The sequence below is a fragment of the Miniopterus natalensis genome, chromosome 19, assembly GCF_054644295.1.
Source record: "Miniopterus natalensis isolate mMinNat1 chromosome 19, mMinNat1.hap1, whole genome shotgun sequence".
NCBI lineage: Eukaryota > Metazoa > Chordata > Mammalia > Chiroptera > Miniopteridae > Miniopterus > Miniopterus natalensis.
Window position 1 is genome coordinate 21,404,778 of NC_142099.1, and position 13,585 is coordinate 21,418,362.

The window sequence follows — 13,585 nt, forward strand, 5'->3', positions numbered from 1 at the left end:
GGGGTAGACAGTGTGCCAGGCATCCTAGGCCCTGTCTCAGGGCGAGCTCTCTGGAAGGAGAAGAGCTTGGTCATCTCTCTCCGGCTGCTCCACTTCCGGCAGTAATTTGTACATGAGTCCTTCAGTGCTCCCGTAATATGGTGCTTCTTTGCATCCTGTTAGCTTCAAGCTGGGAGCATAACAACGATGCCAAAAGAAAGAGATGCCATAGATTCCCAACAGGCACAAAGCATCGATCATCACATGCCAGCAGAAGAAGGTGGTGACGAACATGATGTCACTGATGTCATCATCCTGCCATGGATAGCCGGTGACTGGTTTGTACAGAATAAAACCTGCCTGCATCAGCCAGGAGCCCATCATCAGAAACAGGAAGGTCTCGATCATTGAGAGGTGAAATGCGTTGGGAGCCCACAGCTCCATGGTCAACACCAGCATCAGCAGGACCACCACCAAGATGAGTAGAGAATGAACCTGCAGCTCCACCCCTGTTGAATCTTGAACATGTGACATGAACAGCAGCAGGAGCACATAGAAGGTCAGGATCAGGGTACCTTTTTCTAGGAGTACACACCTCTGAGGCAGCAAGTTCTTGCTCGTGACATCTACGCAGCCACTGAGGGTGAGGAGGATGAACATGGTGAGGTGCTGCCACTCTTTGGGGTGCATAAATCTTGGTGGCATATCCCTGTTCATCAGTATCAACCCTCCTTTAACGCATCTGTTCTCATAAGCTATCAAGGTGGAGCCCGTCACTATTTTCAACAAACCTCGGTAGGATATTTCCCACAGCCTGGCCCATCTTCCCTTATTTCTTGGAGGACATGAAGGATTCAGGAGAGAGTCATTGAATATCACAGCTCTGGAGACCAGTATTGCCTGATACAGTCCGTATGAAAATAGAAACAGCCCCGGGTACACATGACCGATAAAGTTTCCCATTGAACTACAGATTGTTCTAACGAAGGAGAGAACAAAATTTGGGCACGTCCACAACTTCTGGGGCCACTCCAAGGTCTGGGCTTTGGAAAGAATTTGCCTTCCACCGTCTTTTATCATCTCACCCCACCCACTGCACCCCACAGAGAGGAAATGTTTCTTGAATCAAGCCTACACCTTTGGTGGCATAAAGCCTCTTTGTTCCATTCCATTCTGGTACATTGGCAACTGGCTTCTGCCAAAGAAGAAAGTTGATCAATGTGTTTTTAGGGGCTCCCCTCTATGGCCCTTGGGGTGCTTCAGGTCACACTTGTCCCTTTCTCCCATGGCTTCCTTCCCCTTGGGCGCCCAGCACTCAAAGCAGAAAGAGGAAGGACCACATGGGATGGAGGGTAGGGATTGCCGTGATATCCAGAGGAAGCCTATGCACTCACAAGCCCTTGAATATCCTTCAGTACCCCTCAGACATAAATTGGGTCCAATTGTAAGGTTTTCTTTCTGGACACATATTTATAAACATTTGGATATATAACCCTGTAATGCATACTTATCATCAACTGGCTTTTCTGTTCTCTTATAGACACATTCTTGAAAATGACCAAGCAAGCTCCCTTCACCTCCTCCCCTTACCTCTTCACATCTTTGCCCAACTCTTACCCCCACTTCGACACCTCTACTGGATCTAAAAAGCTTCCTTTTGATATGACTTTAGGAACAGTGGTGGTTTTGTAGTGAAGAAACCTAAGCTTGAGCTATGTTTCCCAGAATTCCCTTCCCTATATGGTCGCAGGTTGCACTGGCTATAAGAGAAGTTTTCCTGAGAATCTGAAGGTGGGAGTGAGGCAGCAACCTAAGCACACTTTGAAGCTGTAGGTCCCAGGCACCACTGTAGCTCATGCATTCGGTTAGTGGTCTGCTGGCTCGCCTTCTTGGCATGGCCGGAAGCCAGGCCTGTAGCTCCCTTAGCTTCTTTTAGTGTGAAGGGCACCAGCTGCTTCTGCAGGTCACCTGCCAGTGAAGTGTGAAGCGGTGAGAGGCAGACAGGCTCCATTTTGTCCTCATGGGTTTCAGTTTGTCCCTGCTCTTCCCTGCCTTCATGTCACATACTTCTTCCTGGCTGCTGCCACACTGACCTGAAATGATCTCAGGCCCATCATACAGCAGAGAGGCAACAGTTCCACAGACTTCTCCACTACAAATGCATAAGGTCTAGTAACCGTAAGACATCCATATTCCATATCACTGCTCCCATGATGCATCCCTAACTCATACAAGGAATTTAGGTATAATCCTTAAGATGCAGATACTGTTGAGAGGAGTGACTCCAGTGAGCTGGTGTCGGCCATTTGTATTTTAATGTGAATTAGCCCATTAGCTTCATTTATCCATTATTAGTGTCATGGACCTTGGAGTCCTAGGTATTGGCTAACAGCCAGATGAATATAAAGCAGAGGATGGTGGAAAACAAAGTACAGGGAATGTGAGGCATGCTCAGGGCCCACAAATGGTTCTGGGTGTATTTCAGGAAGCGCAGGGCATAAGAGTTTCTCTGGAGTACTGAGGCAAGAGGAAGTTTATCACTCAACATGAACCATGCTAACCGCAGTCTCCTGTAAAATCATCTATCCCCACAGTGCAAGCAATGCTGTGGAGCAGAGGGAGCACCTGCATGCTAACAGCGCCCCTGGTGGAGAGGAGGAGAATTCACACCCAGGTCACATAGCACTGCCTCTGAGCAAAATACCTACACTTTCTCAAGTCCACTTAATTCCAGAAAAATTAAATCTCTCTCTGCCCTTGAGTATGGCAATAATTCAGATTGCTTCTTCCTACTGAGGGATTTGGTGGGGATGGGGATTTGAGTGTGAAGGCAAGCAGGAAAAACAAAACTTAATTCTGCTTTCTGAAGGAATTTGCTTTTTATTTTAAATTTTAATTTTAGGTGATTTTATTCAATATATGTCATTGTAGAAAAAACATAAAATATCTAAGCGAAAAGAAGAATATTAAAAATCATCTGTTTTCAACAATAAAGATAAATTTTAAAAAAAAATCATCTGTAATCCCACAGTCTGGAGGTCACATTGTCGCCACTGAGGTATAGAAACAGTTTAGGAAGGCAGCGAGAGGAAGTGGAAAATGTGTCCACAGGGAGTCAGAAATCTGGGTTCTAAATCCAGTTCTCCCTTTGATTTACTAAATGTCATACCCCTTATCTGAAAAAACTGAGTGTTTAACTTTCTATTAAAGTGAAAACAAAAGGGCATGAATACTGCTATCCAGATGTGAGCATATTTATCTCCTGTCTGTTTTTCCCTTCTGGTGAATTTTCAAAACACGTGGAGAGCACTGTAGAGCTCAATGCTTAGAGAAAGGAGATCCAAAGTGACAGATTTTGTGAGTTGGGGAGGAGAGAATCCCGGGGGTTCTCTGTGGTTCTTAGATTTGCTCTGGGAGAAGCGTAGGGTCCATTGCTGCTCTAGGTATCAGCAGGTCTGTAGGCCTCAAGAGGGGCTGTACTTGGTCATTCTTAATGTTGCTTCTAGTACTTTGAGGCTGTGGTCCAAGTGAGGTGGGGGCAACAGAGCTTACCCCAGCTCCCACACTCATCTCCCCGGCTTTTCCTGGCTGCCATGAGCTGGTTGCCAGTGGCCAGAGGAGGAGAGAGAAGAGCAGCACTGACCCAACAGTGATGACCCAACAGTCGAAAATGGCCTGAATGAGGACAAGTAGCCCCACTTAAGGTCCCATCTGGGATGCTCAGGCCCCCTCCTTGGCCACACACCAACACTACATGTTCATTGAAACATGAACATCCTGATCTCGACTTTGAAGATAAGAATCGCCCATCCCAAGCCAGACACTGCCCACAAGTAGCCGAGAAGGAAGCCAAAGGGGGTGAATGATTAGCAGAACTGGCAGACAGTCCTGAGTCTGTGGGCACTGAGTTCCTGGGAAGCTGTTTCCTAAGAAAAGCTCAGCTTGACCACAGGAGGTCCTCCATGGCCTGGCTCCTCCACGGTGAGGCTCCCTCAGATCTTCCTCCCCCAGCTGCTTCCCCACATTCTTGAGGGGTCCCAGGCACAGCCACCACTAGTCTGGCATGAAATGCTAGAATGAGCAAGAAGGTCCTCAGGAATTTAGGAAACATGAATTTACTCCTGTGAATTCTGAGTACAGCAGGGCATATAAAAAGTATATCACATAGCTCTTATCCTCAAAGAGCTTGCAATTTAGTTGAAGGCACACACTTCTACATATGCTCACACACACACACACACATACAACACAGATATTAAAACACTATTTAGACTACCTCTCTTCTATAGAAATCAAGTGTCACATCTGTCATTTCAAATTTTCTAACAGCAACTTTAAAAAAGCATAAAAAGGTGAAATTAATTTTAATGAGATATTATATTTAACCCAGTGTATCTAAAATGTTATTTCAACATGTTATAAAAACTATAAATGGAGTATTTTATATTCCTTATTTCATACTAAGTCTTCAAACTGGCATGTATTTTATACTTACAGCACATCTCAATTCAGACAAGCCAAATTACGAGGGCTCCGTAGCTGTGTGAGGTTAGTGGCTGCTATATTGGATCGCGACGATTTAGACAGTGTTGAGTGAATTTCACAGTCTTAGTGAAAAAAACAGTTCATGTAGGATGTAGAAGAGAGAGAGCCACAATATAGACTTCTCATCGAGAAGAGCCACAATATAGACTTCTCAATGGCTGGGGGACTTCAGTATAGTGCTGTCTAAAAGCACCTTTTAATTTACCTCCTTTCTGTTTAGGAAGGCCTTCCTCATCACCATGTTCAGAAAATGATTGCAACTCACCTTGCTGCAAGGCAGAAATACATCATAGGAGGAGAGAAAGCCAGAGGCTAGGGGCTTGAGCAGAACCACACAGGGAGTGCGTCCATGGAAATCGGCAAAGGTCAGAGACAACAGGTATGTCCATGCACCAGACTTTCATCTTATTTCAAGTAAGGGTTACTAAGCCTTGGGGTTTGCCACTGATGCACCAAAACAAGGCTCAGGAGAGATGGAAAATAGCATTCTAATTTCTTAGCTTTAAAGGACGTATATGCTTTATTTCTCCTGGTGTACCAGCTCATAATTTTCCTCTTTGAAATTTTCTAATACTGTGAAATTTTCTATACTTCACTGCATAACCATGACTTAGGTTTCACTGTTTATATAACTGATTTCAAGTACCTTTCAACAATCACATCTCAATGGCTGCAAATTTCCTTTTCTTCTGGAAATTTTTGGCAAGGTGGAAGCGCATTCTTACCTTACCTCTGTTATATTTATTTCTTCCCTTATGACTAGGCTGAAGACAGAACTTAAGGACCCTGAGTCTGTTTTTCCATAGTTCTCTCCTCTTCCAAATCAGAATATGCGTCCCCAAATAAGGAGTTAGCTTTCACTCCCTCTTGTCCAGGATGCTTAATTCTGCAACTTAGGTATCCCACCGTGAATCTCAAAATTCCCCGTGGGAGATAAAACTGTCTGATCACTGTATTCTTGCTTCCCTCCCACAATGTAGAGGGTTGCTGGGAAGTTACTGCCTAGCCAGAGACCACATTTCCCAGCTGCTTAGAGAGTTTGGGCCAGTTGAACCTGTGTGGAAGCGATGTACATCACTTTAGGATGTGGCCCTTAGAAACCTCCCTCCTATTGCTCATCCTGAACGGGTACAGAGGACTATGAGGCCCAGAGAAGAACCAAGTCACAAGATGGGAGGACTTTGATGTCTAAAAGACCAGGTAGAAGTCTGCTTACTAACTAGAAATACTGGCATTTGACTTTATGAGTGCCAGAGAAATACCATTCTATTTTGTTAAGCCAATAAGATTTAAGGGTTTATCTGTTTTTAAATCAGTTAATTAATATACATTGTCTACCAACCCCCCAAGAGGCCCACTGAAAGCTCATGTAAATTCAATTCCTGACTATGAATTTTGATGCGACAAACATCCAAAGGGTTACATTGATTATTCCCACCCAGCCTCCTCCTCTGCCTTAGTATCTCAAAGTCTAGAATTCTCCTGTACTCTGCCCAAGCCACGGTTTCTGGGGCCCAAGAAACTAAATTCACAAAGGCTGCCTTATGATTATAGACACAGAGCATAAGACCTCGATGGACCTGAAGCTCCTCATTCTCATTAGGATCTCTGCTTCATTTTGGATACAATCTTCCAGTGACAGGGCCACACATCTTAATGAATGCAGTGTTTCTCATCCCCGAACCATGCTGGATAAACCTTCACTCAAAATTAATACAACCTGCATTAGCTTTCCATCGCTGCATAACAAATTAACTTAAATATAGGAGTTTAAGCAACACATGTATTATCTCATGGTTTCCATGGGTCAGGAATCCAATATGGGTTGGCTGGACCCCCTGTTCAGAATCTCACAGAGCTGAAATCAAGGTGTTGACTGGGGCTGTGATTCTCATCTGAGGCTCAGGATCCTCTTGCAAGCTCACTGGATGTTGGCAAAATTCAGCTCCTTGCAGTTCTAGGATTCAAGCTCCCATTTGCTCTGGTCTTCTGTGCGATTACTCTACTAGTATTTCAGAGAGGGTCCCAATAGGAAATAGATGGCAACCCAAATTGGGATAGTTCAAGGAGACCTTAAAAAGGTACTTCTAACATAGATGTGGGCTGAGTGTAAGGCAACCACAGGAATAGCTGACTAACAGTTGGAGCTGTGATTTCCTCTACGCTCCAAGGAACATGGGACAGAAGTTCCTGGTATGGGCAAGGACAGTGTGGTGGGTTGAGTGGGGGACTCTAAAAAGATATTTCTAAATCTTAACCCTGGAACATACGAATGTGACCTTATTTGGCACAAGGGTCTTTGCAGATATAATTAACTTAAAGATCTCAAGGTGAGATCATTTTGGCTTTAGGGTGGGCTCTAAATCCAATGACATGTGACTTCATAAGAGAAAGGCAGAGGGAGACTTGAGACACAGGCGCAGAGAGGGGAAGACAATGTGAAGATGGAGGCAGAGATTGGAGAGATGCATCTACAAGCCAAGGAGTGTTGGATATTGCCAACAGTTATCAGAAGCTGGGAGAGAAACACAGAACAGATTCTACCTGAGAGCTTCTAGAAGGAACTAATGCTGTCCACACCTTGATTTTGGGCTTCTGGCTTCCATAACTGTGAGAGAATAAGTTTCTGTTGTTTTAAGCCACAAAATTTGTGGTGACTTGTTAGGGCAGCCTAGGAAACTAATAACGATGGTGTCATGGTATTGGGGTACTGCCAGCCGAGGTGACCCCAGAGATTGGAGCTAAGAGAATGAAAACCCTAAATTCCTTCTCTTCTCCATCCTCGTGCTGGGGCTCATCATTGGCTTAGCATTGCCTGAAGCCGGAGGGTAAGGAAGCCAAATGATGTGCTACTGACCAGGGTGGTCTCCTGGGCGAGAGAGCAGGATGGTGGTGGAAGACGAATTTGGGGGACAAACTAAAAACATACAGCATGTCTTTTTTAGGCCAGAGGTAGGGTACTCTAAGTCCCAATTTGTCTGGAGCAGTTTGATTTTTACCTCGCATCCAGGTGCAAGAATTAATTTTGCCTCTCAGGTTTCCAAGTTTGAATGCTAAATTATATGGTCGCATTGGTTATAGGTTAAAATCCAACTGCATCATTATTCAGATGGAGACAGAGTTTGTTGTAGGGTATGTGAAGTGAAACAAGTCACTACACTCATCAATATATCCTCTCTCCTTGTTACCCTATGGTCCTAACAGGTGTAAGGAGAAAACTTGACAGATGTAAGGAGAAAACTTAAGACCTTATGAAGTTAACAAGAACACACCTACCTCCAAAACCTGGATCCTATATGCCCTATATTTTGTGCATTTCTCACTTCATTGTGAAGCTCTTTTCATGTCAGGACATACAGATCTCCCCTGTTCCTTTAAACTTCTGCATAGCACTCCATAATTTATTTAACCTTTCCTCTATTGACAAGCATTTCTTATTTAGAGTTCTTTATGGAAACAATGCTTCAGTGACCATTCTTGTACATGGTCTTTGTGTAGATGTATGAGTATTTCTAGGATATATACTATGTTAGAGTTCTTGGCTATGGACAACAAGACTTCATTCTGGCTAGTTTAAGAGAAAGGACTGTATTAAAATAAATGGGTTCGTTCACAGAATCATTAGGGGCTGGAGAAAGAGATTCCATTTTAAATTTGAAGGATCAGTGCCCAGAACTTCATTGTCAAAATGGGCTTAGATTGCTGCTTCTGGCACCAACCCCAGAACTATGGGGCAAACCAGCTTAATGCTGAAAAACAGGGGTTGACATCATTGCCAGTACTCTTGCTTCAGAACAGAAACCCCAGGCAGAGCTCATTTCTTTGCATTGCTCACTTTCTGAGTTGAAGTCCTAAGTGGGCATGTCTAATTGGCAACATGCCTGTACCCCAGCTAGCTCCAAGGGAGGCCAGAGGTTAAAAACAAAAATCTACCAGGAAGGCAAGCCTGGTAATATGGAAACTGATCAAAATGTTTAGAGGCTGTTTCAAAGGTGTAGTTAGGCTCACATGGCAGATGTCCACTGCAGGTAGCAAGAAGTGGAATTGTTTGCTGGAAGGATATATGCATTTAAATTGCGGCACACTCTGCCAAACTGGCTTCAAGAAAATGTAGACCAATTTACATTGCCACCTGCAGAGTGTGATAACCCTTTCCCTACATCTTCTCTGGCAATGGATAATATCATTTATTTAATACTTATGATAATTTTTGACAACCTGATAGTGAAAAAAGATCCTAATTTACTTAATTCTGCTTTTTTCTCAAAAAAACAACCACCAAAATTTTTTTTTTATTAGCCATTTGCTCTTTTTCTGAGCCCTAGACACTTATATCTTCTGCCCATTTTTATATTAGGTTGCATTTTGTTTGTCAATGTTAAAACATCTCTATATAGGGGGTACTGATTTTTTTTTCTTTTTTTGTCTGTTACATGTGTTGAAAATATTCTTCACAGTGTCCCTTTTATTTTTTTCTTGTGTCTTTTAGTTCTGGGAAAGCTCAATAAAATGGGTAATATTTTTAGAATTTTTTCTTGCTCAAGAAAGTTTTTTATGTCTTTTATTATAAAATATCTTCCTTTATATCCTTTAAAATATTTTGATAGTCTTGTTGTTCATATTTAACTTTTCAATCCATCTATAATTCTTTCCTCTGTGTTATCTGAGGTAGAAACTAAGGGCTCCCCCTACCCCCCAAATGGAAAGCCAGTTATTCCTCACATTAATTGAGGAGCCCTTTCTTAACATGTATTTAATCCTCACACGATATTTCTGTTTCTGGACTGCCTATTACACTATGTTGGTTTACGGGCCAATGGTACTTGCTTGCTCCTATACCAAAGCTTTAATTATTGAATATTTATAATGTATTATGAGAGTTGGTTAAAGCAATTTAATCCTTAAGTGTAGAGGGCAGCATTATAGTCCTCTGGAACATGCAGAGCAAATGAGGTGAGTAGGATATGACAGATTTCTGCTCTTAAGGAGACTGCCTTTAGTGGGTAAGGCAAAACCTCCCCATGAGAGACAATGTGAGAAACAGGACAAAGAATGTGTCGGCAGCATGGCAGAAATAACAAGGCAGATTTATATGAGGTGCTGATGAGTTCAGATCAAAAGAGCATATGAGAATTTTCTGGAGAAAGCATTGTTGGTGGTAGTAGTTTAAGATTTAATGCCAGGTATAAAACAACACTATAGTAAATATGTGACTGGTGATGGCTTTTTCCAAGCTGTACAATGTCTCTGGCACAGGCACAAGTGTAGGATAGAGTAAATTAGGGCCTCGGAAATTGCTGGTGGGGCTGGTGGTAGTTAAACAAGTAGCTAAGCCCTTGCTTTGGCTGGATTGGAAGTCAAGAATAAGAAACGTGGTAGCATTTAATGGAAATTTGGTCTACAGGAACTTGAAAAACTGTGATATGAAAGTACTAATTCTTACTGCAAAATGTGAAACAATGCTTATCTACCCAAATTTTAAAAATGTATAGATGAGATTCTTCTTAACTGCATCCAGGTGGGAGAAGTGAATTAGATGATATCTGTTTCTACAAGATAGTGTCACTTTAGCTGGCAAACAGAAACACCTACTACTGCAGTTTTGATTTATGAGAAAGAAGTCTTTATTCCTCGAATAAAAGCCCAGAGAAGCAGCTGGTGACAGCATGACTGCTGGACTCCGTTTTCCTCCATTCAGAGGCCAATCTTGGGTTGCATTCTGTAACTCCCATGGCTTTTCTTGCACATTTATCTAGTTCCCTGGTCCTCTTTCCCCCACCTCACGAATCCCATCAGCATCCCTTTCTCAGCCCCCTCTCATTTCCTCAGCAATTAGAGGTTCAAGGACAGGAGATGTACCAGCAGATGGAGACCAACTGCTCTCTATCACGGCCATTACCTTCACTGGGGACCAAAGAGGCTACAACGCTCATGTCTGAGAGAACCTACAAGGAGGAAGAAGGGGTGGACAGTGTGCCAGGCATCCTAGGCCCTGTCTCAGGGTGAGCTCTCTGGAAGGAGAAGAGCTTGGTCATCTTTCTCCGGCTGCTCCACTTCCAGCAGTAATTTGTGCATGAGTCCTTCAGTGCTCCCGTAATATGGTGCTTCTTTGCATCCTGTTAGCTTCAAGCTGGGACTGTAACAATGATGCCAAAAGGAAGACACTCCATAGATTCCCAACAGGCACAAAGCATTGATCATCGCATGCCAGCAGAAGAAGGTGGTGACGAACATGATGTCACTGATGTCATCATCCTGCCATGGATAGCCGGTGACTGGTTTGTACAGAATAAAACCTGCCTGCATCAGCCAGGAGCCCATCATCAGAAACAGAAAGATCTCCATCAATGAGAGGTGAAACACTCTGGGAGCCCACAGCTCCATGGTCAACACCAGCACCAGCAGGACCACCACCAAGATGAGTAGAGAATGAACCTGCAGCTCCACCCCTGTTGAATCTTGAACATGTGACACCAACAGCAGCAAGAGCACATAGAAGGTCAGGGTCAGGGTACCTTTTTCTAGGAGCACACACCTCTGAGGCAGCAAGTTCTTGCTCGTGACATCTACGCAGCCACTGAGGGTGAGGAGGATGAACATGGTGAGGTGTTGCCACTCTTTGGGGTACATAAATCTTGGTGGTATTTCCCTGTTCATCAGCACCATCCCATCATCAAGACAGAAGACCACATAAAGCGTTAAGATGGAACCCGTCACTATTTTCAACAAACTTTGGTAGGATATTTCCCACAACCTGGCCCATATTCCCTTATTTCTTGGAGAACATGAAGGATACAGGAGAGAATCATTGACTATCATGGCCTTAAAGACCACTGTTGCCTGATACAGTCCATAAGAGAAAAGATATAGCCCTGGGTATAAATGACCATTGAACTTTCCCATGAAAGTTCCCAATGATCTTTCTGACTAAGGAGTGAAGAAGAGAATTCAGAACTTCTCTGTCCTCTCTCTTGAGGACCCCCTCAAGTTTTGGGCTGCATATAAAGAGCTAACTTCTCCCTACTTTTATTATCTCTCTCTGCCCACTGCTCCCAGGCAGAATGGAAAGTTCTGGACAGAAGCCTACACTTTTGGTGAGGTGGGTCTCATTACTACATTCCATTCTAGTACACTGGGAACTAACTGACTTCTGTCAAAGAAGGAAGATGAATATTTCCTGGTGTGTACCTGTGAGAATGTGTGTTCTCATGAGCTCCGTGTTTGGGCATTTGAGATGTCTTTGGTCGTAGTTGTCCTTCTCTCCCATGGCTTAGTTTTCTCTGCTCTGCTCCAGTGCTTAGAGGAGCAGTGGAGAGGTGTGTGAACATGGAGATTATCCAGATAAAGCCTGGGTTCCCTATAAATATTTATACATCTGTTAAGACTCCTCACTGATATCTTTGTTCATATATTGTAAGCCAATATATTGTTTCTGAACAGAAAAGTTTATAAACATTTGGAGGTGAGCTCACACATATACATATTAAGCCTTACCTGACCTCTTCATTCTTCTGTAACAGATTTGGGGAACCACCAGGAAAGCCCCTCACCTGCCTCCAAATCTATCTCCACTGGACAATAGTTGGACCTGAAAAGCCACCTTTGGGATCAATTTTGGGATGTTAAAGTGTAATTTCTTATTAAAATATAGAGATATTGAGACAAGTACATTTATTGATCTACTTGTATTTAATGTGAATTAGCTCATCAGCGTTATTTTCTCTTAAATTATCATTTGCCATTGTAGAAAGTGTTCTAAGCACTAGATGACTACTGAAAAATTAATACATTGCCTTTGCAGAAACATTTGGAAAAATTCATAAGCAAAAAATTAGAGAAAAACAAGCACCTGCAATTCCAAGCCTGACGATAGTCACTGTGAACATTCTGCTGTAGAACCTCAGCTTTAGGAAGGCATGGTTGTGAAATGAAAAAAATAATGGCTGGCAATTGAGAGACCAGGATTCCAGTCCAAATTCCCCCCTGATTAGTTGAGTTTCGATTTCTCTGTTACAGAAAAGGAAGAGCTTTGGCATCTGTGTTGTTCTCTAAAGAGAGGAGTGAAGGGAGGAGGAGGAGGAGAAGAGTGGGTGGAGCAGGAGGAAGAGAAGAAAACGTGGGGCTATTGCATAGAAAGGAGTGACTTTGTTAGCCCCAATTTTTCCCTTTTTAGCTAGAACATCCAGAAAACTTCAATGAGTTGAATGCTTAGGGAGAGGAGTTATAGTGGGAAGCTGCGAGTACGACCCTGTGGTGGAGTAGACCATGGAGCAGAAAGCTCTGCTCTTCTCTTTGGTTCTTGTCTTTGTTCTCGGAAATCACTGAGCTGCTCTGAGGAGACATGGCCCTCTGTGCAGCAAAGTCCATTGCTCTGCTAACTATTTATCATCACGAAGAACCCCTACATGTTTCTGAGTAGCCCAGTTCTACCTAGAATGAACTGAAGGTGTCAGAAGTGGCTGTTTTGGGTCACTAGTAGTGTTATTTCCAAACATCATAGCTGTGGGTCTAAGGGACATAGTGGACATTGAGGGACAAGCAGATAGCATTCACTTCCTGACCGCCACATTTGTCTCCACTTGACCATTCCTGGCATCTGTGAGCCAGTGGCCAGAAGAGGAGAGAAAACAGCAGCACTGACCCAACAGTGATGACCCAACAGTCAAAAGTGGCCTGAATGAGGACAAGTAGCCCCACTTAAGGTCCCATCTGGGATGCTCAGGCCCCCTCCTTGGCCACACACCAACACTACATGTTCATTGAAACATGAACATCCTGATCTCGACTTTGAAGATAAGAATCGCCCATCCCAAGCCAGACACTGCCCACAAGTAGCCAAGAAGGAAGCCAAAGGGGGTGAATGATTAGCAGAACTGGCAGACAGTCCTGAGTCTGTGGGCACTGAGTTCCTGGGAAGCTGTTTCCTAAGGAAATCTCAGCTTGACCACAGGACAGGGAAACAGGTGAGGCTGAGAACTCTGAACTCCCCAATTCTATAGAACCTCCTTTTCTGATAGAAGAAAAAAACCTCTCCTCTCAGCTGAGAGATAAAGTCTTCCTC

General features: G+C 43.5%; 2 protein-coding genes across 2 annotated transcripts; both read right to left on the reverse strand.

Annotated features, from left to right (window-relative positions):
- Positions 1–36: 36 nt before the first annotated feature.
- LOC107546290 (transmembrane epididymal protein 1-like) lies at positions 37–942 on the reverse strand. The gene has a single exon (XM_016224662.2). The coding sequence runs from the start codon at positions 940–942 to the stop codon at positions 37–39; it is 906 nt and encodes a 301-aa protein (XP_016080148.2).
- Positions 943–10,521: 9,579 nt separating this feature from the next.
- On the reverse strand, positions 10,522–11,427 carry LOC107546291 (transmembrane epididymal protein 1-like). The gene has a single exon (XM_016224663.2). It carries the CDS (start codon positions 11,425–11,427, stop codon positions 10,522–10,524), a length of 906 nt encoding a protein of 301 aa, XP_016080149.1.
- Between the last annotated feature and the right edge of the window lie 2,158 nt (positions 11,428–13,585).

Coding starts and splice junctions, on each gene's coding strand:
- LOC107546290 (XM_016224662.2), bottom strand. CDS start 942: ATGGGAAACTTTATCGGTCATGTGTACCCGGGGCTGTTTCTATTTTCA.
- LOC107546291 (XM_016224663.2), bottom strand. CDS start 11,427: ATGGGAAAGTTCAATGGTCATTTATACCCAGGGCTATATCTTTTCTCT.